The sequence below is a fragment of the Argentina anserina genome, chromosome 3 (genome assembly GCF_933775445.1).
Source record: "Argentina anserina chromosome 3, drPotAnse1.1, whole genome shotgun sequence".
Lineage (NCBI taxonomy): Eukaryota > Viridiplantae > Streptophyta > Magnoliopsida > Rosales > Rosaceae > Argentina > Argentina anserina.
In genome coordinates, this window is record NC_065874.1 from 7,200,027 (window position 1) to 7,226,872 (window position 26,846).

Sequence of the window (26,846 nt, forward strand, 5' to 3'; positions counted from 1 at the left end):
GAGATATAATATGATAAACTACAAAAAAAAGTAAAATAAAATTTAGAAATTTAGGAGAAGATTGTGGGTATTGAGAAATAGATAAACTAAAACTAACCTTTTTTTTTTAAAGTGATTGTGTAATCCATGAAAACTTACACAGATCAAAATTAATAAAATAAACTATAGCAGTTGGCGTTGGTTTATTTCATAGTTCTCCATTTTAATGTGTCTCATCTTTATTATACAATTTGTGAATCTTGGCTCATATATATATATATATATATATATATGAAATAAACTAGAGGAATATTTTGTAGGTCCAGGACTCCTCTCGAATCTTCAGAAATAATGATGCACTGAATAATGGTATAATATTAATAGAGGAATTACTCGTCACCATGCACATGAAAACCACTGCTCGATTTCCAGGAAATTATAAGCATGAAGTCAATGGACTCCTACCTTCCCTTGCTAGGATAATTAGAATGATGGTGTAGGAAAAAAAAAAAAAGGTGATCGTTCCGTGTTTGCACTAGACACTCTACTGACCCTAGACGTCTTGGCCAGAAGAGGAAATCGATTCGAGGCTATGATTGCTTGCAACTTTGCAAGTGATTTAGAAAGCCAGAAAACTTGGCTTCCCGTACATGGAGTATACCATGATACAAGAAGTTGCTATAGGCTATAGCCAGCTAGATACAAGCTTGCACATTGTATCTGCTTAACTAATTAACTTAATTAGTGGCCAAACATCAAAGGTTATAATTAGTTTATGACAGCTAGTCTGGTCTTGCGGGGTGGCCACTTCAATTCCAAATGAAGAAAAGAAGTCACTTACGTAACTTTTAGTCTTTACCATGATAGCTACATATACGTACGGACGTATATACATATATAATTTGATTCTCATAATTAAGGTATACTGTTCTCCATACAAAACAAGTGCATGATTCTGTGGCTCATTAGTTGAATTACATTTTTTAACTCACAAAATCTGAGCAAATATTTCTTTTATATTTTCATTTTTGGACCTCTCTGGAAATATAATATGCTATATGAAATATGTGGTGGTGTTTTCAGTGGCATGAAATTAGTTTATCAAGTAACATTTACAATAAACTAACAATAATTCAGACCTGATTGTGACTGGAGACCACCAACTGCACTCACTCACGAGTGCCCTAATAATCTTGTCTTCATCGTACATAATGGATCTACAAAATCATTCTCCAAATTATTTATGCAGAGACAAAATATAAATACATGCAGTGAGGGCTAGACTGATAGAGTACAAAATATAAATACATGCAGTGAGGGCTAGACTGATAGAGTGAATTAGTAGTGAACTGTGAAGTATATATAAGATTTTGATTATGTGATGGATGACAGTGCAGGTACCAGAGTACATTTGCTGTTTTAGTCTCTTCTACTCTTTTACCTGTCATCTTAATTCTCTATAATATATTAATCACAATTTATCTAATATTGTTTGAGAACATAAGGATTATGTGAAGTTATATGACAATTCAGAGAATACTGTCGTGTGAGATTTCAATTCAATTCTTGATTATTTAAAAATAAAAACAACTGAGGAAATTCTATTAGTGAGTCGTAGTATCACTAGTATGTTCGTTAGCTAGCCTAATTGAGTTTAATTTTCACGCCTTTTATGTAAGACCGGCAGCTGGTTAATGTATATCCCATAATTTCAATATATATATTTTTTAAATAATGAAGTGTTAGAAAATTAGAAGAGGCAATATAGAAATTTGGTCCCTCTTTCTTCATAATTAGTGTTAAACAATTACTAACCCACGAGAGCACTGACTTCCATGGTCATTAGTTCGTTCTTGCATGGCTCGCAGTATGTACTGCAACCAAGATTCTGCCACGTCACCGAGGACCCCACGCATCTCCTGGTGGGTCCTTACATCACCCTCCACCAGTCCACCTCTAGCCGTCATAACCCCATCTCACCACAAAACAATCACATATACCAACGCCTTATGCCTCTTAAAGGATCACAGAGCTTTGCACCGAGCTTCAGTTTGCGTGTGGCTTGCCTCTCTGAACTGGGTTTCAGGCAGCCATGGCAGTTGTCACACGTGTCTCCCCGAGAACCCATTCCGGCATTAGTTTCACCTCCGGTTTGGCTCTGGCTTTCCATCTCTCGCTTCTGGTCTCTTCAGCCATCACTCCCTGTTTTGGGGTTTCTGGTAATTTAATTTATGGATGTAGCATGTTGATGTTGGAAAAGGTTTAATCTTCTTTTGGGGTTTGAGTTATTAAAGGTTCAATCTTTACATGGCATTGATTTGTTGTTGATGATGATGTGATAGGTGTTGAGGGAGAAGATGTGGAAAACAGAGGAGGGGATACGTATCCTGAAATTTTGAGGGATGAAGCTGTGGCAAGACTTCATCAGCTTGGAAAGGTCCCACTTTTTATTTCTGTATACAAATGTTTCAGCTATTGTCTATTTGAAACTACATTCGATCAAAAAGAAGGATTATTGTTTTGTTTCGAGTTCTGTATCAGCAATCCTTTGTAGCTCATTCGTTCAATCTTAAGAATCAAATAATTACCTCCAGTCATTACAAAACGGTTAATCTTTAGTTCTGTACAAAATCCAATTTATGTACGCTACCGAGTATTGGTACAAGATGGCGATCATTTAGTTAGAGATATCGTCATCTATAGAGACCAGTCAAAGGATTGATCTGTAGGGAGCCCTTCTAGTCTAACTTCAAAGGTTAAAATCAAGCTAATATTGAATCAATGCGTTGCATTAAATGTTTATGTTATTGTTCTTGATTTTGATTATGATCTGAACCAATAGGTAAGTGATGATGATGGTCATCTTGAGAGGATATTCATGAGCCCAGCAGCTGTGAGGGCTGGTGATATTATCTGCGAATGGATGGAGGATGCTGGTTTGCGGACGTGAGTTTCAATAGTAATTCCTTTGCATCCAACAGTAGTGTCTGGGGAAAAATTGACTCATAATTGTTCATGCTTTCTAGGTGGGTTGATTGCTTGGGAAATGTACATGGTCGAGTTGAGGGAAGGAATGCTAGTGCTGAGGCTCTACTAATGGGTTCTCATTTGGTATTGTTTTTTTTTCCCTAAATATCTAACCAAATTTGTACACTACAAACGACAGTCATAATTAACAGTTCCATTTCCCTTTATCTATTTGTTGTAACAGGATACTGTTATTGATGCCGGGATATTTGATGGGTCTTTAGGCATCATATCTGTGATATCTGCATTGAAGGTTTTGAGTATCAATGGGAAGTTGGGAGAACTAAAGCGGCCGGTTGAGGTCAGTGAAAATTTGAGGTTTTGTGGGAACATATCATTAGCAAATTAAAAAATGTCAATTGTCTACTTCACAAGAAACATTCATTAAATCTCTTCCAAAACTATATGCAGAAACTACCCTCTGGTGGCTATGTTATAATTGTAATATCTAAAATCATAGTTGTTTTGCTACTTCTATAGGTAATTGCATTTAGTGATGAGGAAGGAGTAAGGTTCCAGTCTACATTTATTGGAAGTGCTGCTATAGCTGGAATTTTACCAGGTTCAGCACTGCAAATATCTGATAAAAGGTTTCTTCGAATAAATCTCAATTTTATATCTGTTTGTAAAACATGTATAAGGAACTGAATTGATGAGGATCATTCTTGTTCAGTGGTGTGACAATTCAAGATGCTCTTAAGAAAAACTCCATAGAAATAACAGAGGAGCACTTGCAGCAGCTCAGATATGACCCAAAGTCAGTTTGGGGTTATGTTGAGGTATATTTGCCTATGCTGGTTATGCTGATAACCTGTATAAGAGTATATTCTGTGGAAACAGCAAGAAAATGGTTGCAAGTTATAAGTTCATCTAGTTATCTGACTGCAAACCCTGCTGTTGTTTCATGTTTTAGATTCACATTGAGCAAGGGCCTGTACTAGAATGGGTTGGTTTTCCTCTAGGAGTTGTTAAAGGCATAGCTGGACAGACGAGACTAAAGGTATCAAAACTGTTTCAGCTTTTCATAGGTTCATGTTTAAATTCTGTCTATTTAATCATATAAACAAGATTACTTCACAAGTGTACAGTGTAACTAAACATGTATATCCGGAACTCGTTCAAAAATAGACCAAAATTTTTAGGTCTGGAATGTGTGGAATAATATCTTAATGAGAAACTACACATTTCTCATGAGTCATGAGCTCCTCATAGGGGAAAATTTATGTATAATGAACCATGAAGTTGAATATGAAAGTTCCTTATAAGTAATGATAGATTGTGTTTCATAATACAGATGTTGAGTGTAAAGCAGTAAAATAAAATGGCATTATATTAAACTTCTGTTTTGGATGGGCCATCCAATATACATGAAAATTGTAGGTTACGATGAGAGGTTCCCAGGGGCATGCCGGAACAGTTCCAATGTCCATGCGTCATGACCCTATGGCTGCTGCTGCAGAAGCAATTGTATTATTAGAAAGCCTCTGTAAGCATCCTCAAGATTTTCTATCTTTTGATGGTCAATGCAAAAGTTACTCATTAGAATCACTTGCATCTTCACTCGTTTGTACTGTTGGTGAGATTTCGACTTGGCCAAGTGCAAGTAATGTTATTCCAGGACAGGCAAGAAGTTAATCATTGGACATCGCTAAATCTGATATAAAATGCTAATTCGGGTAAGAAAAATGACCACCTTAATTTCAGGTAACATTCACAGTAGATTTACGTGCAATCGATGACGTGGGACGTGAGGCTGTTGTATATGAATTATATAACCGATTATATCAAATTTGTGATAGGCGTTTGATTTCGTGCACAATTGATCGTAAGGTATGAAATTGTCGTTTCCTAGTAAATTGTCACAGGAAGCTTAATAATATATTAGTGTGATTATAACTTACACATGGTTTGTACCTTTTCAGCATGATGCAAATGCAGTCATTTGCGATTCGGATATGACTTCCAAGCTGAAGTCTGCAGCCTATCTTGGGCTCAAGAGAGTGACAGGTTCTGTTCAGGATGAAGTACCTGTATTAATGAGTGGAGCAGGACATGATGCAATGGCCCTGTCTCATTTAACTAAGGTTTGTTATCTTAATTTGCAAGATGAATCAATGAACCCTATGTTACTATGTGTATAATCCTGGAGTCTGAAATTATGAACAGGTGGGTATGCTTTTTGTCCGTTGTCGAGGAGGCATAAGTCACTCCCCTGAAGAACATGTATTGGATGATGATGTCTGGGCATCTGGCTTGGCAGTCCTGGCATTCATAGAGACTGAGCTCTAGATTGGAGCATTTTCGACATTAAATGTATATATAGGAGAACTCTTAATAATCTAGAATCTAGTACTGTATGTCTGAATGTGTCAATTGTACAGTACAATTCTTTTTGTCAACCACAAACCTAAAATCAGAAGATCATGTATACTCTGGAATATGATTATATGAAGCCCCTGCATTGTTGATATGCCAATTAGCCTGTTCGAGCTCTAGCGCAGGTGAACCATTCCCCAAATCTCCCCATTTTATTCCTATCAACCACAATAGTTTACAAGGGAGTTTACAAACCAAGAGAGGGACATCAACCCTTACCTCTTCAAGGAAATTCACAACTTTCTGCCAAAAACAGAAGCCAAACTTGATACTGTAAACATCAGAGAGAATAATACAAGTGAATAACAAAAGCATCGCAGATGAATCTTGATGCCGTTATCAAAATAACAACACCAACTTCGAATCTTACATTATTCTACATAGCTACAACAGATTGTAAATCGATCAGCAGCCCTATTGTATCTCTCTCCGATCACCATCTTTGGAGACGAGCTACTCTCAAGGAAATTGCCAGTGCTACTTTCTCTTTAATGTGATCAAAGAATTGAAAGTACGCATACCTCCATGACTTCTTCAGTATCAGTGTGCCGCAAACACTCCAGAAGCCAATGATAAAGCCAAGCACCGCACTGGTATAGAAACCAAGCCTATTGTCATCATCATGAGGCTCGTGCATGTTGTCTTCAGGGCATTTTGGAAGTGGAGATCCACAAAGTGAAGGATTGGCCTCATAAATGGATGGATCTTCGAGCGTCTGGAGTTGGCTGCCCGTAGGGATCCTTCCGGTCAACTTGTTGTGAGACAAGTTCAGGTGAGACAGGAAGGTCAGATTTGAGAGACTTTGAGGAATGTTCCCTGAGAGCTGGTTCTGGGAGAGGTCAAGTGTTTCGAGATTGAACAAGTTTCCAATATTGGAGGGGATATTTCCACTCAATTGATTCATGGACAAATTCAAAGTACCCAATGCAGTGAGACTGCTTACTTCTTCAGGAATTTCACCTTCCAACTCATTTGACGAAAGATCAATAATGGTTAAAAGACGTGCATTTCCGTAGAAGTATTCACTTTCTCTTCCTTTTGTTGTCACGGTTGTTACCTCAGTTCCAACACCAAAAACTCCCCAGGAACTTGAACCACTAGAGAGTAGAGCAGTCAAATTATTCAAATACCTGGGAATAGTTCCTGAGAATCTATTGTGACTAAGATCTAGGATATGAAGGGATGGAAGATTGCACAATTGGGGAGGAATATGTCCACTTAGAGAGTTTGATCGCAATTGTAGCAGAATCATTTGAGATAATTTTGATCCAGTCCAAGATGGTATGCTTCCAGTGAACTTGTTTCCTCCAAGATCAAGTCTCCTCAAAAATGAGCAATTCTGCAGCGCACAAGGAATTTCTCCGCTAAAATGATTGTTGCGTGCCTTCAGTACTATTAGAGAACTTGGAACACCCATCGAGGTCGGAATATTACCAGACAGACTGTTGTTAGAGACGTCCACATATACTATGTCGCTCCACAAACTCCATTCTTTCGGAAATTCTCCGGATAACTGATTGTTATCCAGAGAAAATTCCCGTAGAGTTGGAATATTGCTGCAGATAGATGATGGAATGGTGCCGTCAAATTGATTGTGGCTGAAATTGATGATGGACAGATATGGGAAATTGAATAGGAAAGGAAGCTTTCCGCTTATTTGATTGTGAGATAAATCCAAATAACGGATTTGGGAAGAGATACTAGACAACCATTCCTCTGGTATTGCACCTGATATTCCAGCATTGATAATAGCGACATATAAGAGCTGGGTTTGCGATTGAAGCCATAGAGGTGGAAAGGCAGGACCTACTCGGCAATTCTCCAGGTAAAGCTCACGGAGGTGGAAAGGAGGAATCCATTCATAATCAGTCAAATTGAAAACGACGGGATCAGGTCGGGTTGTGCTCAAGTACAGTTCCTGTAATCTCGTGAGATTCATGAAATGGGCTTCCGTTAAACTACCTTCCCATAAATTATCAGAAAGATGAAGGTGAACTAGCTCATTGAGCCGTCCCAAATTTTGAGGAATGGATCCAACTAGCTCATTAAAACCCAAGGACAATGTCTTGACGGATGCTGATAAGTTGCCGATAAAGTATTCAGGAATGGATCCTCGAAAAGAGTTGCTGCTGAGATCAAGATGTTGGAGGTTTTTCAGCATTCCTAATGAACTAGACAATTTTCCTTCCAGCCCACACTCAGACAAATCTAGTGACTCCATTCCATTAAATGAACAATTTGAAAACCCACTCAAAAACTCTTCCATCCCCCCTTCAAATTCGTTGACCGAAAGATCTAATGACTTTAGCTTGCATAAATTTCCAAAGGAGAGTAATTGACCTTTCAGTCCGGTATCTCCCAAGTCAAGGTGCTCTAGCGCTTTTAGTCTTACGAGCTCATTAATAGAGGGGGGAAGACTGAAAGGATTCTCTGGTAGATCGAGTTTTCTAAGACTAGTAAGATTGTACATCCATTTTGGAAATGGAGAATTAATATAGTTACGTGACATATCGAGGACCAAAAGAGATGTTAAATTATTAGTGGGTAGCGAGAGTGGAAGTTGGTTTCCATCAATAGAACAATAAGACAAATGCAACTCTAAGAGTGAAGGAAGCATGTTGATGGCATGCAGCCAGCTTACTCCTGTGGTGCTAAGATTCACACCTCCAAGATTGAGGTATGTAAGGGAAGAGAGGTGAGAAAGCCAATTCAAGTTTTTGGAATAAGAAGATTGATAAAAATTTCCAAAATCAAGATAGTTCAAGTTTGAGAGGTTACCGAGAGATGAGGGAATCTCTCCCACAAATGAATAGTTATAGAACGTACTTGAAAGATTGAGATACCTCAAGGTTGTTAGCTCCCCAAAAAAGTTAGGAATGTGAATCTCTTGAAAATTATTTCCACTTAGGTCTAAGTACCTCAAATGTTTCAAGCCAAGTAAAGAAGGATTTAACTTGCCCCTCAAACAAGATTCTGCATATTGAATGAAGTTCCACTTATAATCATACGAACTGTATCTGTATGGATATGGATTACGAAGATCAAGCCTGACAACACGACCAGTGCGGTTGTTGCACGTAATCCCTCTCCACAAGCAGCATTGACGACCCACCCAAGAAGAGAGCCTTCCAGAAGAATCATTAAGGTCTTGTTTAAAGATGAGAAGCGCCCCTCTCTCTTCCTCCATGCATGACTCAACAGTAATACTGGTGTTTAGGCATGAAAAAGCCAGCATTAACAAGAACATGAAGTGAAGAATGAGACGAGAAATAGGGTTGAAGTTAACATAAATATCCATAATTATTTTGTGGTTCTGTTTGTTGGAGAATTATGGTAATATAATGCTGAGCACATATGAATTTATAGCCATATTGGAAATTAGATGTGTGGATAATTCAAGCCCTCATTCTCAATCCATTTTCACAACTTGACGCCCAAATTCTCACTAATTAGTTGGGGTAGATTAGTATGAGTCGTGTTTCAGATTGGTATTCAAATAAGACTTTGAAGAGTCTCCAACCACAAGTGTCACTAACTCACTAGATAGGTCATTTTTTAAGACTTTTCTCTTGGCGTACTTTCCAGCAATTAGTTGGTACTTTTCGGAAATATGTTATCGAAAATTCTTCCATTCAGAGCGTAAATCTTCACCTTCCAGCTTACTTGCTGACTTGGCAGCCTCACAGCCAAAAATTGGAATCAATCTCTTTTCCTTGACTAACATAAATTTTTCCATCTGTTTTGAGGGGTTTGGGAGAGGAAAAAAGTAAATATGTATTGAAGTTAAAAACTAAAAAACTTCACTTCTCCTTTACCACCTCTTAATTCTGTTCTTTCTCTTTCAAAAACCCAGCAACCTCTTCAATATCAACTTTCTCACTACGCTCTATCAATTTAAGAGCTAGCTCTGATCAATGCTTTAGCGGCAATTAGAGAGGAGGTGGGGTTTGGTGAGTGAGTTGTTTATTAGATTTTGGTTTGGAGATTTAGTAAGCGACGACGTCGGAGGAGGGTCGGGAGTGAGCGGCATTGATGAGGAGATATGAGTTGAAATAAATTGCTTGATGAATTCATACTAGGGCTGGACTCGGTGCCAACGGTTCGGTTTATGAGTACTAACCGAAAACCGACACCGAATTTTCGGTTTCATGTTTTCCAAAACCGAAACCGAAAAATATAAATAAAAACCGCGGTTTCGGTTAACCAATAATTCGGTTCGGTTTCGGTTTTATTTCGGTTACAAAACCTAATATCCTTATTGACATTTCGTACTTGACTAGTGAAAATAAAAAGATTAAAAGTGAAGGAGTAAGCTACAAGTTCAATACTTTAATGAAGTTATATTCACCAAATATCAAGAACTCAAATATTAAGTAAACAAAAATAGTGTTTTGCTGAAACACAACAAGTTAACCAAAATAAACATTAAACCGCATGAGTTTCATCACCGGATGTTCAGACTTGTCTTAACATGAGGGCTAGTTGACAAAACCCAAAAACATTACATTAGATCTCTGCATGCATAATTGTACACATACAAAAATCAAAATCATATATTACCTTGTACAAAATCACATATCTATACATGTATATATTTATTACCAAATCTATGTTTTGCATAAGCACCCAATCGATTACATATGTTCATCAAATACAAGTTATAACCTTAAATGTCAATTCTCGGTTCGGTTCGGTTTCCACCGGTTTTTTGAAAGCATGAAACCGATAACCGGCACCAATTACTCGGTTCGGTTTGGTTTCCGACACCGACGCGGTGATTCCGTTCGGTTCCGGTTTCTCGGTTTCAGTGCGGTTCGGTTATGGCCAGTTTCGGTTTTTTCGGTGTCAAAAAGTCCAGCCCTAATTCATACACAGATTAATCATATATATAGCCTAATTTAACACTAATTACTCTGTGATTCACGCCACCTTCCCTCAAGTTGGTGCATACATATCAACTATGCCCAACTTACTAAGTGAATCATAAAAGTTCTTTTTAGACACTCTTTTTGTGAGCATATCGACAAGTTGCTCTACTGTAAAAACAAAATGAAAACTAATGATCTTCGTGTCTAGCTTCTCTTTTATAAAGTGACGATCAACTTCCACGTGTGTTGTACGATCATGTTGCACATGATTATGTGAAATATCAATAGCTGCATTATTGTCACAGTACAGCTGCATAGCACATTTAGGCTACCCAAATCTTGTAGCAAATTTCTAAGCCATAACAATTCGCACACTCCGTGAGCCATACCTCTGTATTCTGCTCCAGCACTAGATCGTGCTACCACCTTTTGTTTCTTACTCTTCCATGTAACAAGATTACCCCCAACAAAGGTAAAGTACCCTGATGTGGATCTCTGATCTGTAATATTTTCAGCCCAGTTTGCATTTGTAAAGCCACAAATTTCAAGGATATTATTGTGATTAGAGAACATTACTCCTCTCCCTGTAACTGACTTCAAGTACCTCAAAATCCTTAAAACATTATCCATGTGGTCCTAACTGGGATTATGCATGAACTGACTCACTACACTTACTGCATACGCAACATTTGGTCTGGTATGTGATAGATAAATTAGGCGTTCAACTAGCCTCCGATAACGAGGTTTTTTAGTATGAACTTGATCTGGGTACTCTGCTAACCGATGGTTCTGCTCAATAGGAGTATCAATGGGAGTCCAGTCCAACATACTTGTCTCTGTTAGTAGATCAAGAATGTACGTCCTCTGACACATATAGATACCATCACTTCCCCGGGCTACTTCAATGCCTAAGAAGTACTTGAGTGTACCTAGGTCCTTCATCTCAAACTCTGTGGCAAGCTGTTTCTGTTCTATCCACCTCAACAATATCATTCCCAGTAACTACCATATCATCAACATATATAATTAGGGCTGTTACATTCCCTTGTTGATGTTTGAGAAATAACGTGTGTTCTGAATTACTCTGTCTGTAGCCAATTTTCCTCATGAATTGTGAGAATCTTCCAAACCAAGCACAAGGTGACTGTTTAAGACCATACAAGGACTTTCTAAATCTGCATACATAGGTAGTTAGAGAAGCGGCTACATATCCAAGTGGAAGATCCATGTATACTTCCTCAGTTAGTTCTCCATGAAGGAATGCATTCTTAACATCAAACTCCTTAAGTGGTCAGTTCAAGTTAGCAGCAAAAGAGAGCAATACCCAGATAGTGTTTATCTTTGCAATAGGTGCAATGTCTCATCATAGTCTATGCCATATGTCTGGGTGAACCCCTTCGCTACTAGGCGTGCTTTATACCGGCTTACTGACCCATATGGATTATGCTTCACTGTAAACACCCAACGACATCCTACAGCCTTCTTTCCATGTGGTGGAGGTACAAGCTCCCAAGTATTGTTCTTTTGTAATGCTTTTATCTCTTCCTCCATTGCTTTCCTCCATTTTGGATCTCCCAATGCATCCTGCACTTTGTTAGGTACTGATACAGTAAATTGATTCACAAATGACTCATATGACTTAGATAATCTTTTGGTAGATATAAAATTTGCCACATGATACTTAGCTTTAGTCTGAAGGGTAGGTTCATATTTTTTTTGTTGGTTGACCCCGAGTAAACCTATTTGGCAAAACATATTGTCTACTATTAACCCTAATAGAATGACTAACCTCAGATAAGTAATCTTATGTACCAGGAGAGCATTGGTTAGGGGTATAAACAACTGTACGGGAGACATGATGGGCATTCGTGTTGTCAGCTTCTGGTGCCTGAATCTCTGGAGTGACGACATCTGGTGGTGTCTGTGTAGCTGACACATTGGTAATCTCAACGGAACCTGTTACCATATTGATTGGCTCACTTGTCTTCTCCTCTCCATGATACAACTCTTCAAAATATGACTTCTCTCCTGAAGAGCAGTATCAGAAGAGGTAAAATAACTCATGTCCTAAAAAAAGGTAACATCCATAGTGACATAGTACTTCCGGGTAGGGGGATGATAGCACCGGTACCCTTTTATGATGTCCTATCTACCCAACAAACACACATTTAACTGCCCGGACATCCAACTTAGACCGCTGATGTTGTGGAAGATGAACAAAAGCAACACAACCGAAAACACGGGCATGAAGATTATGAAAAGAGGGTAATGAGACATGAGATACAAGCACCTCATAGGGAATTTTCCCCTGAAGGACACGAGATGGAAGACGATTAATGAGGTGGGCGGAAGTAATGACAGCATCACCCCAAAGGTATTTAGGCATGTGGGCACTAAAAAGAAAACATCGAACCATATCAAGTAAATGATGATTTTTCTTTCAGAAACCCCATTTTGCCCAGGTGTGTAAGGACACGTTGTTTGAACAATTCCGTGTGTGTTAAAAAACTCCTAAAAGACATGATTCACATATTCCCCCTCCCATTATCAGAACGAAGAACTCGAATGGTGACATTATATTGTGTGTGGACAGAGGTATGGAAGGCACAAAAAGCTGGAAAAACCTCATCTTTATTTTTAAGAAGAACAATCCATAAAAGACATGTGCAATCATCAATAAATGACACAAAATACCGCATTCCTGACACAGTAGACTCTTTAGAGGGTCCTCAAACATCAGAATGAATTAATTCAAAAGGAATAATACTTTTAGTAGTAGTACTAGGGGAACAAGTAGAACGATGACTCTTGCCTAAAACACATGTCTCACAACATAAAAAAGACTCGTCCACACGAATAAACAAAGTATGCATGGATTTTTTGATAACACTAAAAGGTGGATGCCCTAAGCGACGATGTCATAACCAAACTTTACTTAGCTTGTCAGAAGTGGAGAGTAAAGCGGTCCAAGACTGTCCCCCTGGTTTTTCCCCTGCGTATGTCAGATCCAGATGAAACAACCGGCCCCTCAGATACCCCGACCAATTATCCTTTCGGTGAGAAGATCCTGAAATATCACATACATAGGAAAAAATGTCACAGAGCACTGAGCGTCAACGTTCAATTGGGGAACAGATATCAAATGATGAGATAAAACAGGTATATAGAGCACATTTTGAAGCTCTATGGTGGGAATAATATGAACGAACCATGTCCCTAACACGAGGAATGCTTCACCATTAGCATTAGTAACATAGGGTACAGGTGGAGGAGACAGTACGGTAAAATAAGATTTGTCATAAGTCATATGATCAGATGCACCTGAATCAATAATCCATGTATCAAAACTAACAAAGTTAGAAATATTGAAACCCATACCAATTTGACCATGACCAGCGATGGAGGCTGTAGGTGCTCTTCCAGCGGTATGATGATCATGCCCAACCACACGAAAGATATCTGGTTCTGGAACTAACTGAATAACTGCTTTGGCCTGGGGACGAGAATTAGGCCTCTTAGGCCTAAGATCTGGATACAATTTCCAACAGGTCACACGAGCATGGTTAGTATCATGGCAATAAGGGCAAGGAGGGCGGGGCTGATTCCCGAAGCCTGGTGGTGGTCCTTGTCGATGAAGTGGAGCTGAAGTTGCTTGCGGAATGGGTGGTGCCGGAGATCTAGCATGAACAGTAAGACTGGAAACAACAACCGGTGCCGGAAGAATACTCTCCTAATGAGACTCATCCTTACGGATATAGGTGAAAGCGGTGATGAGGCTAGGAGGTTCGGTCTTTCTGAGCAAATCACCTTTCGCATTGTTATGCTCTGTATCAAGACCTTTCAAGAAATAGTGAACTCGTTCAAGCTCCTTCTCCTTTTGGTACCAAACAATATCCTCTTGATTTTTGATCATGCAAGGACACATCAATCTCAGCCCAAATATTCTTCAGTTTGGTGAAATAGTGCGCCACCGGTTGCCCATCCTGGTGTAATGCCAAAGCTGTGCACATTAACTCATGAACTTGTATGAAATCAGAGTCATTAGTATATAAGCCGGCCAATGTCTCTCATATTGCATGCGCAGTGGTGCATGCCTCCACCAGATCAACTTTCTCGTCATTCATAGCTTTCCACAAGACGGATATGACAAGACCGTCGTCGTCGTCCCATTTATTGTAGGCAACAATATCCTCAGGACTAGGAGCCTTAGTGACACCGGTGACATGCCTCATCTTGTGCATGACGCGAAGATGAGCAGCCATAAGTCGTTTCCATTTACGGAAATTGGTTCCGTTGAGTTTGGCGCCACCCAAATGAACCACTGTCAAAACCCTTGACAGATACTTCGAATGTCGAAACATCAAGGATCTGAGAACCCTCCGCTTCCAGAACCCATTGAAAAATAAACAATGTTAAAAATGAGAGATTAGGCCGGAACAAAAGTACAAAAAAAGGAGAAGAATCTGTCTCCGGTGCACTTGTATTGTCGGTGAATATGCACTGACAGAAAAAGCTGCTAGTCTGGCCGGGTCGGGTCGAGTTCACCGGGTAGGTCGGGTTAAGTTGACCGGGCCGGATTGAGTTGACCAGACTCAACCGGGTCGGTTTGAGATTACTGGGTCACGTCGCGTCGAATCTGCGCTGGGCCGGGTCGGGTCGGGCGGTGCGGAGAGAGGCCGACTCGAGACGAAAAATAAAGGCGGCCGGAGAGGAGCAGCGCCGGAGGAGCGGTCGAGTGGCGTCGGAGAGCAGCAGCGCTAGAGGAGACTTCGGGTTGAGCGGCAGAAAAAACGGAGACTGCGGGTCGAGCAGGGGCGGTCGGCGATGTCGGGGGGGGGGGGCAGGGAGGAGGGACGGCGACATCGAGGAGCACCGGAGGGCAGCGGGGCGGAGCCGGATGGGAGGAGGCAGCGGTGAGCAGCGGGCGGTGGCCGGTCGGAAAAAAAGAGAGAAAAAAACCATAAAATCGGCTCTGATACCAAGTTGAAATAAATTGCTTGTAATTTCTTGATGAATTCATACACAAATTCATCATATATATAGTCTAATCTAACACTAATTACTCCGTGATTCACGCCGACAATATGCGTTATTTGTGTGGGGTAAAGGTTGAAAGTTGGAGTTTTTTATGGGTTTAGTGGGAAGAAAGTTTTGGGTTTGGAGTGGTGACCATGGAGGTTGGCCATTGGCGGTGGTCATACCCATCAAACTCTAAAATACCAATATTAATTTGTATTAAAATTTAGTTTCGTAGTTTTTATATTTTTTAAATAATTGTGAGTAAATTTCTAGAAATTTCATATTAAGCCATTGAGTTAAAAATGTAGACAGATGGTATAGTATTTGTGCACCACGTGTTATATATGAATAAACCTATTATAAATATTAACTTTTTATATATTTAAATCTTCTAAAAATCTCAATAAATGAATAGGGTTCTAAAAAAAATAGAGTTCTAAAAAAAATTAAAATTAGTACACTCTCACAGTGATATGCTCTGCTCTACTTACTTATGTAACTAATTTTTAATAAATAACGTCACGTGACATAGTTGCCTTTAAAAAATGAATAATGGTACTTGAGGGTAACCGAGTGGATCCTGACTCAAACGTAACCTAAAATAAACAAATTTTCTACTGTGCATTTAGTTTACTTTAGTGATGACATCCTATTGTCGATATTTCTAAACTTCATTTCTTCAAATATAGTGGTTTAGAAAAAAGAAACACTTACATAAATTCAATGATACAAATTATACCACTTTAGTAGGCATATTGTGACACATTAGGTGAGCACAACAATGAAATGTGGTTATGATGTTTACTTGTTTAGGTGTAACCTATGTATCCTCCAATATCCTAAATAGCATTTGTGCCCTAAGCAATAAATAGCTCAATTGTTTTTACATCAATCAATAGAGCTCATCAGTATGAGAATATGGTAATTTTTGATGAATTTTCTAACACCTAAATTATTATTTTGAAGATTTTTGAAAGATTTAGAACTTTCAAAATCACATATTTATATATCCGATGAATAAGTTACATAACACTATTGGGCATTCTGTTATTTGCTATAAAACCAAAAGGAAATTGATAAAATTTGCTTCCATCTTTTTAAATGCATTCACCTAGCTAGTAGTTATAAACGTTGTGTGAATTATTAATTTTTTTTTATGGATACAACATAAGTTAACCTAGTGGTTTTAATCAATTTTTGTTTGGCGGAGTGGATCATAGTCAAAATATTTACAAAATTTCCTAATTTTTCTGTTAAACATATAGCATATTTTTGTGTACGAATTTTGTAAGCATAGCATATTTGTAAATTTTAGTAATTCCAATCATAACATGCCTATTGATGTGGTATGACTTATTTATTGGGATATATGTGAATGTTTGTTTTTGTAAAACAACCAACAGTGAAGAAATGAAATTTCATAAATCCGACAATAGGATACGATCATTATAGTGAACTATAGATATGGTAGAAGATTCACATATTATGGGTACCGTTTGGATCACGAAAAATAAATCCGACAATATATTTATTTACCTCCTTATGGACAGCCGTATGATGCAAAAATAAGTATACCAAAAATTTTACATGGATGGATAGAGCGCGTGACTGCGTGTTAGCGTGAGTAAAAATTTTGATGAATTTTTCGAGCATTGGAACTACTTACTAAAATTTTCAGAATACTTATAGATTTTAAAAAATAATTTAAAAGTCAACAATAAGACTGACCGTGGCATGTTGTGGGCTTATAATTCGTGTTGATGAGTTATATCCTAGCCTTGCACACATTTAATTCCTTCCATAGTTGAGTTGTCAACCGATTATTAGTGCAAACATATCTATGAATCTATGATAGGTTGCACACACTGAATAACAACTGGACTATTTTCTTGTCTTTTTTTTTTTCTCTTTCTCTTTCCCTTCTCCGATGTCTCTTCTCTGCACGTCTACACTTCAACCTCGTCTCTTCTAATTAAGTTTTGATCAACTTCAGATAATTGAAAACAATCCTTCACCCAATCTAATTAACTTGAGGTGCATTAGCGCCTTTTGGTTCATTTCAAACTTGAGCATTACTCATGCTGCACCCACCAACATCTCCGATCAATGGTCGACGAGGGGGTCTGGGCAGCGAAAATTTACTTTAATGGAGTGAAGATGATGGAGGATGGGAAAGCACTCCCACAAAGACGAATTCTTTGATCCCACCCGCCTTAGATGCGTGATTTGACCCAACGTGAGATGGGTTGCCATTATATGGAGTTTTGTGTAAAAAGGTTCCGGCGACGGCCATGGCGGAGATTTAAGATATTGAAACAGGCCAGTGTGTGATACTGAAGCCTTGAAAGATTAAATTTAAGGAAAGTGAGATGAGTTGACTGATTTTACAAGAGGGATGCAAGAATACAACATATGTTAATTATGCTTTTACTTTTTACTGAGCAGTGGTTGGAGCCGGCCTAACGGCGCGTGCACTGCACGCATTGTTAGTACGACAATAGGTGAAGGTTCACTAGGTGGTCCGAAAAACCTCTGATATGTTATAGCTATAACAAATTTGATTTCATTTAAAAAAAAAACAAATTTGATTTAGTTCTTCACATAATTCCTACAACAAATTATAGTGTTCATTTACTATCCTCATAAGCTGCTTAATTCATTGATAAAATTCTTGCTTTTATGAGTTTGTAAGTTGTGAACATAATTACCTCAATAAAAAAACCTATATATATCGCTATGGTAGCGGTGACCATGTATCACCATCTAACTTGAATGTGATATTTTTCTACGAGTAACTGCTTGGGAAAATAAAAAAAAAGAAAATTTTCAGTTGCGTGGAAAAAGTGTTGGAATTAGTATGAGGGAATAAAGATGTTGAGCATAAAAAATTTTCATGACAAACCGACTTTTAGCCACACCTTAGTGCTTTTAGTTTATTTCATCTATGTAATTTGATTATTCCCACCCCATTTCACAAGTTGGAACGCGAGATCATTTGGAAAAATATTTGTCTTGATTGGATTTGACGTAGTCCTCAAAATTGCATGTGATGGATGACAGAGTGAAATATGTGTCATGTGTCTTAGACTTTTCGTAGTCCATCCAAATGCGCAAAACTTTGAAATATTGTCTCACAAGCTAGAGAAAAGGAATGTGAAGAATTTTAAGCCCTTGAAAAATAAAGTTTAGTACTTTTTGTGTCTGGTAGTAGGTGATATTGGAATAATTTACCACCACCCAAGATGTTAGATATGAATTTCACAGTTCATAGGTTTTCACTTTTCGACTTACTCCATCTACTTCACATCTCTCCCCGGCAATAACGAGTCCCGCGGCTCCCACCTATGTTTAGATTTTGAGTTCATCACCAAATTATCTTTGTCCATCCGACTATCTCCACATTCATGCAAAGCACACATCCAACGACTCAAACGCACAACTAGATAGACCCAAGATAATTGAAACTAGGTTTTTATTACAAGGCTTCCTGTGCTCGGCTGTTGGCTTTGCCTCACTTCACCCAATTTGGAACAGCTGGGTGTGCTTTTAGACCGCTGCATAAGTCATTTAGCCACTCCCTTGTTGATCATTCCGGCAACAATCATAAGTAACAACTGGTCTGGTCTGTCACCGGAATTGCTCTTGGCAGGCCGAATGTTTGGGCTACGGCCCTACTAAACTATAAAGAAAAAGGCCCAAATACATAACAAACTCAAAAATGATTCATATCTCCGCACAAGTTTTTATTAATTGTTGTCATGTGCGCAGGCTCATTCAGATTTGAAGAGGCAATAATACGCACCATGTATAGATGTTTGAGTTTTCATCACTCTCTTTCAACTTCAACTTGGACTGCATCGAGAATACCAGATTTCAAAAGCTAAGGGGATCAGATTCCCTGCTTGTAGCATTGCTGTCTCTTCTGATTAAGCTATGCAGTGACTCTTGCATATATCTCCGATAATCACTAGGACGTCGTTCAATACTTCACTCCAATAATGCCCTACAAGCCTGCCTTCCATTCCTAGTGAAGATTAACATACCATTTCTCCATCCTCATAACGACTTCTATCTCCTAATCAAGGCCTTTGCGGCAGGAGTGATATTAGCGACTGGCTTTATTCATGTGCTCTCTGATGCTCAGGAGAGCTTGACAGGCCCTTGCCTCAGTCAAAAGCCATGGAGAAAGTTCCCGTTCGCCGGTTTTGTTGCTATGGTTTCAACCGTTGGGATATTGATGATGGAAGCTTTGGCTACTGGGTACAACAAGAGGTCTGCTCTTAGCAAACCTGAACCAATAGATGGTGATGAAGAGAAAAATCAGGTTCACGGTTCTGCATTGGTGTTAGAATCATCGATCTCATCGGATAAGATCCGACATTGTATCACTTCTCAGGTAATTTACACATCAATATCTTTGTTTGGAATGGGTAGTTTGGTACAATCAAGCCCTGGATTTCCCTGGGTTTGAGTTGATAAAGGTTTAATTTTTACAGGGCATTGATTTGTTGTCGATGATGATGTGGATAGGTGTCGAGGGAGAAGATGTGGGAAACAAAGGAGGGGATTCGGATCCTGAAATTTTGAGATGAAGCTGTGCCAAAACTTCATCAGCCTGAAAAGGTCCCCACTTGTTATTTATGTATACAAATTTTTAGCTGATTGTCTTTTTGAAACTACATTCAATCAAAAAATAAGGCTTTTTGTTTCAAGTTTTGTATCAGCAATCCTTATAGTAGTTCAAACTTTCATTGAGAAAGATTAATCAAATGTCTGAATCTTTACAAAATTGTTAATTTGTGAACCGAATTTCTTTACAGTTCCAAGTCTTGGATTTCAAGATGGCGATTGCTTAGTAAGAGATATAGTCAATTTTAGAGGGTAGAGACTTGCCAAGGATTAATTTCTAGGCAACCATTCTAATCTTAATACTGAATCAACACCTTACATTATTATGTTTTGCTATTGTTCTTGACTTTGCTTAGGGTCTGACCCAATAGGTAAGTGATGGACTGATAGTGATGGTCACTTGAGAGGATATTCATGAGCCCGGCAGCTGTGAGTACTGGAAATCTTATCCGCAAATGGATGGCGAATGCTGGTCTGCGAACATGAGTTTCAATCGTAATTTTCTTTTGGCATCCGAACGATAGTGTTTGAGGAATAATTGACTCATGTTTGGTCTTGCTTTCTAGGTGACTTGATTTCTTGGGTCGAGTAAAGGGCAGGAATGCCAGTGCTGAGGCTCTACTAATTGGTTATCATTTGGTATTGTTCTTTTTCCCTAATTTCTTACTAAACTTGTACTGTAGTACTATGAACAACAGGCGCAACGGTTCCATTCCCCTTTTTCTATTTGGTCTAACGGGATACTGTGATATCTGTACTGAAGATTTTGAGTATCAATGGAAAGTTGAGAGAACTAAAGCGGCCTGTTGAGGTCAGTGAAAATTTGAGGTTTTGTGGGAACATATTATTAGCATATTAAAAAAATGTCATTGTCTCATAGGCTACTTCACAATAAAAATTTCATTAAATCTCTTCCAAAACTATATGCAGGCACTACCCTGTGGTGGCCATGCTAGAATTGTAATATCTAAAATCATGTTTGTTTTGCTACTTCTATAGTAACATTTAGTGATGAAGGAATAAGATTTCAGTCTACATTTATTCGAAGGGCTGCTATAGCTGGAATTGTACCAGTTTCAGCACTGCAAAAAGCTGATAAAAGATTTTTTTTTTCGAATGAATCTCAATTTTATATCTATTCGTAAAACATTTATAAGGAGAAAAACTTATGAGGATTGTTATTGTTCAGTGGTGTGACAATGCAAGATGGGCTTAAACTGAACTCGATAGAAGTTACAGCGGAGCACTTGCAGCAGCTCAGATATGACCCGAAGTCAGTTTGGGGTTATGTTGAGGTATACTGCCCTATGCTGGTTTTGCTGATAACCTGTATAATGAATATGCTCTGAGAACAGCAGTAAAATGAAAGCATGTTATTATTGTTATATGTTCATCTAGTGCTCTGACTGCAAACCCTTCTGTTATTTCATGTCGTAGATTCACATTGAACAAGGTCATGTACTAGAAGTGGTTGATATTCCTCTAGGAGTTGTTAAGAGGCATAGCTGGACAGACGAGACCAAAAGGTATCAAAACTGTCTCAGCTTTTCATCGGTGCATGTCTGAATTCCTTTTCATTTATTCATACAAACAAAAAAAATGTCCATAGTTTGCAGTCAGACTACGCAACTAAACATGTATGTCTGGAACTCATTCAAAAAGGGTCCAAAACTTTTAGGTCTGAAGTATGCGAAATCTTATCTTTATGAGAAACTACACATTTTTCATGAGCTCCTCATAGGGGAAAATTTCTGTATAATGAATCATGAAGTTGAATACGAAGCTTCTTTGTATGTTATAACAGAATGTTTTTTATCATACAGAAGTTGAAGTGTAAAGCAGTAAACTAAAATGAATTATATTAACTTTATTTTGGCTGAGCGATCCAATATACATGAAAGTTTTAGATTACAATAAGAGGTTCCCAGGGGCTTGCTGGAACAATTCCAATGTCCCTGTGTGGTGACCCTATGGCTGCTGCGCGGAATCAATTTATTTTTGGAAAGCATCTGTAAGCATCCTTAAGATTTTCTGTCTTTTGATAGTCAATGCAAAAGTTACACATTACAATCATTTTCAACTGCACTTGTTTGTACTGTTAGTGAGATATCCTCTTCGCCAAGTGCAAATAAGCCGAAGTCTGCAGCTTATAATGGCCACAAGAGTGACAGGTTCTGTTCATGGTGAAGTACCTGTATTGAAGAGTGGGGCAGGACATGATGCAATGGCTCTCTCTCCTTCAACCAAGGTTTGTTATCTTGAATTTGCACGATGAATCAATGAACTCTATGTTACTGTGTGTATAATTCTGGTGTCTGAAATTATGAACAAGTTGGTATGTTTTTTGTCCGGTGTCGAGGAGGCATAAGTCATTCCCCTGAAGAACATGTATTGGATGATGATGTTTGGGCATCTGGCTTGGCAGTCCTGGCATTCAAAGAGACTCAGCTCTAGATTTGAAGAGTTTTTTGACATTAATGTATATATTGGAGAACTCTTAATAATCTAGACATCTAGTGCTGTATGTGTCAATTGTACAGTGCAATTCTTTTTGACAAGCACAAACCTAAAATCAGAAGATCATTGTATACAATGCAATACAGAGTCCCTGCATTGTTGATATGCCAATTAGCCTGTTCGAGCTCTAGCGCTGGTGAACCATACCCCAAATCTCCCCATTTTATTCCTATCAAACACAATAGTTTACAAGGGAGTTTACAAACCAAGAGGGGGACATCAACCCTTGCCTCTTCAAGGAAAATTCACAACTTTCTACCAAAAACAGAAGCCAAACTTGATACTGTAAATATCAGAGAGAATAATACAAGTGAATAACAAAAGCATAGCAGATGAATGTTGCTGCCGTTATCAAAATAACAACACCAACTTCGAATCTTACATTATTCTACATAGCTACAACAGATTGTAAATCGATCAGCAGCCCTATTGTATCTGTCTCCGATCACCATCTTTGGAGACGAGCTACTCTCAAGGAAATTGCCAGTGCTACTTTCTCTTTAATGTGATCAAAGAATTGAAAGTACGCATACCTCCATGACTTCTTCAGTATCAGTGTGCCGCAAACACTCCAGAAGCCAATGATAAAGCCAAGCACCGCACTGGTATAGAAACCAAGCTTATTGTCATCATCCTCGTGATCTTTATTGTCATCTGCATGAGGCTCATGCATGTTGTCTTCAGGGCATTTTGGAAGTGGAGATCCACAAAGTGAAGGATTGGCCTCATAAATGGATGGATCTTCGAGCGTCTGGAGTTGGCTGCCCGAAGGGATCCTTCCGGTCAACTTGTTGCGAGACAAGTTCAGGTGAGACAGGAAGGTCAGATTTGAGAGACTTTGAGGAATGTTCCCTGAGAGCTGGTTCTGGGAGAGGTCAAGTGTTTCGAGATGGAACAAGTTTCCAATATTAAAGGGGATATTTCCACTCAATTGATTCATGGACAAATTCAAAGTACCCAATGCAGTGAGACTGCTTACTTCTTCAGGAATTTCATCTTCTAACTCATTTGACGAAAGATCAATAATGGTTAAAAGACCTGCATTTCCTTCGAAGTATTCACTTTCTCTTCCTTTTGTTGTCACGGTTGTTACCTCAGTTCCAACACCATAAGATACCCAGCCACTTGAACCACTAGAGAGTAGAGCAGTCAAATTATTCAAACACCTGGGAATAGTTCCTGACAATCTATTGTGGCTAAGATCTAGGATCTGAAGGGATGGAAGATTGCACAATTGGGGAGGAATATGTCCACTTAAAGAGTTTGATCGCAATTGTAGCAGATTCAATCCAGATAATTTTGATCCAATCCAAGAAGGTATGCTTCCAGTGAACTTGTTTCCTCCAAGATCAAGTCTCTCCAAAGATGAGCAATTTTGGAACGCAGAAGGAATTTCTCCGCTAAAATGATTGTTGCCTGCCTTCAGTACTAGTAGAGAACTTGGAACACCCATCGAGGTCGGAATATTACCAGACAGACTGTTGTTTGAGACGTCCACATATACTATGTCGCTCCACAAACTCCATTCTTTCGGAAATTCTCCGGATAACTGATTGTTATCCAGAGAAAATTCCCATAGAGTTGGAATATTGCTGCAGATAGATGATGGAATGGTGCCGTCAAATTGATTGTGGCTGAAATCGATGCTGAACAGATATGGGAAATTGAATAGGAAAGGAAGCTTTCCGCTTATTTGATTGTGAGATAAATCCAAAGCTTGGATTTGGGAAGAGATACTAGACAACCATTCCTCTGGTATTGCACCTGATATTCCAGCATTGATAAGACCGACTCTTGAGAGCTGGGTTTGCGATTGAAGCCATAGAGGGAAGCCAGGACCTACTCGGCAATTCTCCAGGTCAAGCACACGGAGGTGGAAAGGAGGAATCCATTCATAATCAGTCAAATTGAAAACGATGGGATCAGGTCGGGTTGTGCTCAAGTACAGTCTCTCTAATCTCGTGAGATTCATGAAATGGGCTTCCGTTAAACTACCTTCCCATAAATTATCAGAAAGATCAAGGTCAACTAGCTCATTGAGCCGTCCCAAATTTTGAGGAAGGGATCCAACTAGCTCACTATAACCCAAGGACAATGTCTTGACGGATGCTGATAAGTTGCCGATAAAGTATTCAGGAATGGATCCCCGAAAAGAGTTGCCGCTGAGATCAAGATGTTGGAGGTTTTTCAGCATTCCTAATGAACTAGACAAATTTCCTTCCAGCCCACACCAAGACAAATCTAGTGACTCCATTCTATTAAATGAACAATTTGAAAACCCACTCAAAAACTCTTCCACCCCCCCTTCAAATTCGTTAGAGGACAGATCTAATGACTTTAGCTTGCATAAATTTCCAAAGGAGAGTAATTGACCTTTCAGTCCGGTATATCCCAAGTCAAGGTGCTCTAGCGCTTTTAGTCTTACGAGCTCATTAATAGAGGGGGGGAGACTGAAAGGATTCTCTGCTAGATCGAGTTTTCTAAGACTAGTAAGATTGTACATCCATTTCGGAAATGGAGAATTAATAACATTACCTGACATATCGAGGACCAAAAGAGATGTTAAATTATTAGTGGGTAGCGAGAGTGGAAGTTGGTTTCCATCAATAGAACAATAAGACAAATGCAACTCTAAGAGTGAAGGAAGCATGTTGATGGCATGCAGCCAGCTTACTCCTGTGCTGCTAAGATTCACACCTCCAAGATTGAGGTATGTAAGGGAAGAGAGGTGAGAAAGCCAATTCAAGTTTTTGGAATAAGAAGAAGATTGATAAAAATGTCCAAAATCAAGATAGTTCAAGTTTGAGAGGTTACCGAGAGATGAGGGAATCTCTCCCACAAATGAATAGTTATAGAACGTACTTGAAAGATTGAGATACCTCAAGGTTGTTAGCTCCCCAAAAAAGCTAGGAATGTGAATCTCTTGAAAATTATTTCCACTTAGGTCTAAGTACCTCAAATGTTTCAAGACAAGTAAAGAAGGATTTAACTTACCCCTCAAACAAGATTCGTCATATTGAGTGAAGTTCCAATCATTATCATACAGAATGACTGCATATGGATTGCGGAGATCAAGACTGACAACACGACTAGTGCGGTTGTTGCACGTAATCCCTCTCCACAAGCAGCATTGATGACCCACCCAAGAAGAGAGCCTTCCAGAAGAATCATTAAGGTCTTGTTTAAAGATGAGAAGTGCCCGTCTCTCTTCCTCCATGCATGACTCAACAGTAGTACTGGTGTTTAGGCATGAAAAAGCCAGCATTAACAAGAACATGAAGTGAAGAATGAGACGAGAAATAGGGTTGAAGTGAACATAAATATCCATAATTATTTTGTTGCTCTGTTTGTTGGAGAATTATGGTAATATAATGCTGAGCACATATGAATTTATAGCCATATTGGAAATTAGATGTGTGGATAATTCAAGCCCTCATTCTCAATCCATTTTCACAACTTGACGCCCAAATTCTCACTAATTAGTTGGGGTAGATTAGTATGAGTCGTGTTTCAGATTGGTATTCAAATAAGACTTTGGAGAGTCTCCAACCACAAGTGTCACTAACTCACTAGTAGGTCATTTTTAAGACTTTTCTCTTGGCGTACTTTCCAGCAATTAGTTGGTACTTTCCGGCAATATGTTATCGAAAATTCTTCCATTCAGAGTGTAAATCTTCACCTTCCAGCTTACTTGCTGACTTGGCAGCCTCACACAGCCAAAAATTGGAATCAATCTCTTTTCCCTCTTGACTAACATAAATTTTTCCGTCTGTTTTGAGGGGTTTGGGGAGGGAAAAAAAGTAAATCTGTATTTAAGTTAAAAACTAAAAAACTTCACTTCTCCTTTACCACCTCTTAATTCTGTTCTTTCTCTTTCAAAAACCCAGCAACCTCTTCAATATCAACTTTCTCACTACGCTCTATCAATTTAAGAGCTAGCTCTGATCAATGCTCTAGCGGCAGTTAGAGAGGAGGTGGAGTTTGGTGAGTGAGTTGTTTATAAAAAAACCTATATATATCGCTATGGTAGTGGTGCAAGGACCATGTATCACCATCTAACTTGAATGTGATATTTTTCTACGAGTAACTGCTTGGGAAAATAAAAAAAAGAAAATTTTCAGTTGCGTGGAAAAAGTGTTGGAATTAGTATGAGGGAATAAAGATGTTGAGCATAAAAAAATTCATGACAAACCGACTTTTAGCCACACCTTAGTGCTTTTAGTTTATTTCATCTATCTAATTTGATTATTCCCACCCCATTTCACAAGTTGGAACGCGAGATCATTTGGAAAAAGATTAAATATTTGTGATTTCTAAATTAAATACTTGTGACACTTTATATTTTAGGTGTAAAAACAGTTTTGTCCTTCTATTTTTAAATTTAATCTGTATATCATTTAACTCATATTTTTTAACAGTTTTGTCATTCTA

The 26,846-nt window shown here is 38.7% G+C and overlaps 2 protein-coding genes and 1 long non-coding RNA gene across 5 annotated transcripts; 2 read left to right on the top strand and 1 right to left on the bottom strand.

The window, feature by feature from the left end:
• Positions 1-1,991: 1,991 nt before the first annotated feature.
• Positions 1,992-22,498, top strand: LOC126789517 (allantoate deiminase 2). 2 transcript variants are annotated; one of them, XM_050515701.1, is made up of 13 exons: positions 1,992-2,198; positions 2,322-2,416; positions 2,822-2,925; positions 3,006-3,090; positions 3,191-3,307; positions 3,487-3,596; positions 3,680-3,785; positions 3,920-4,006; positions 4,387-4,629; positions 4,711-4,836; positions 4,929-5,090; positions 5,173-5,279; positions 22,337-22,498. In XM_050515701.1, exons 1-13 carry the CDS (start codon positions 2,072-2,074, stop codon positions 22,350-22,352), a joined length of 1,485 nt encoding a protein of 494 aa, XP_050371658.1. In that variant the 5' UTR covers positions 1,992-2,071; the 3' UTR covers positions 22,353-22,498. The 2 variants fall into 2 exon arrangements, with proteins under 2 accessions (XP_050371658.1, XP_050371657.1); XM_050515700.1 differs by lacking the exon at positions 22,337-22,498 and having other exon boundaries at positions 5,173-5,482.
• LOC126789510 (receptor-like protein EIX2) lies at positions 5,686-25,753 on the bottom strand. Of its 2 annotated transcripts, none has more exons than XM_050515681.1 (2): positions 22,949-25,753; positions 5,686-5,903 (listed from the first exon to the last, which is right to left on the bottom strand). In XM_050515681.1, the coding sequence occupies exons 1-2, from the start codon at positions 25,741-25,743 to the stop codon at positions 5,816-5,818; spliced, it is 2,883 nt and encodes a 960-aa protein (XP_050371638.1). In that variant the 5' UTR covers positions 25,744-25,753; the 3' UTR covers positions 5,686-5,815. The 2 variants fall into 2 exon arrangements, with proteins under 2 accessions (XP_050371638.1, XP_050371639.1); XM_050515682.1 differs by lacking the exon at positions 5,686-5,903 and having other exon boundaries at positions 22,553-24,950; positions 25,410-25,753.
• On the top strand, positions 19,523-22,219 carry LOC126789539 (uncharacterized). Its single transcript, XR_007671537.1, has 7 exons — positions 19,523-19,665; positions 19,766-19,892; positions 20,270-20,370; positions 20,465-20,709; positions 21,088-21,193; positions 21,336-21,909; positions 22,001-22,219. It is a non-coding gene; the product is annotated as an uncharacterized LOC126789539 (long non-coding RNA).
• Positions 25,754-26,846: the final 1,093 nt, after the last annotated feature.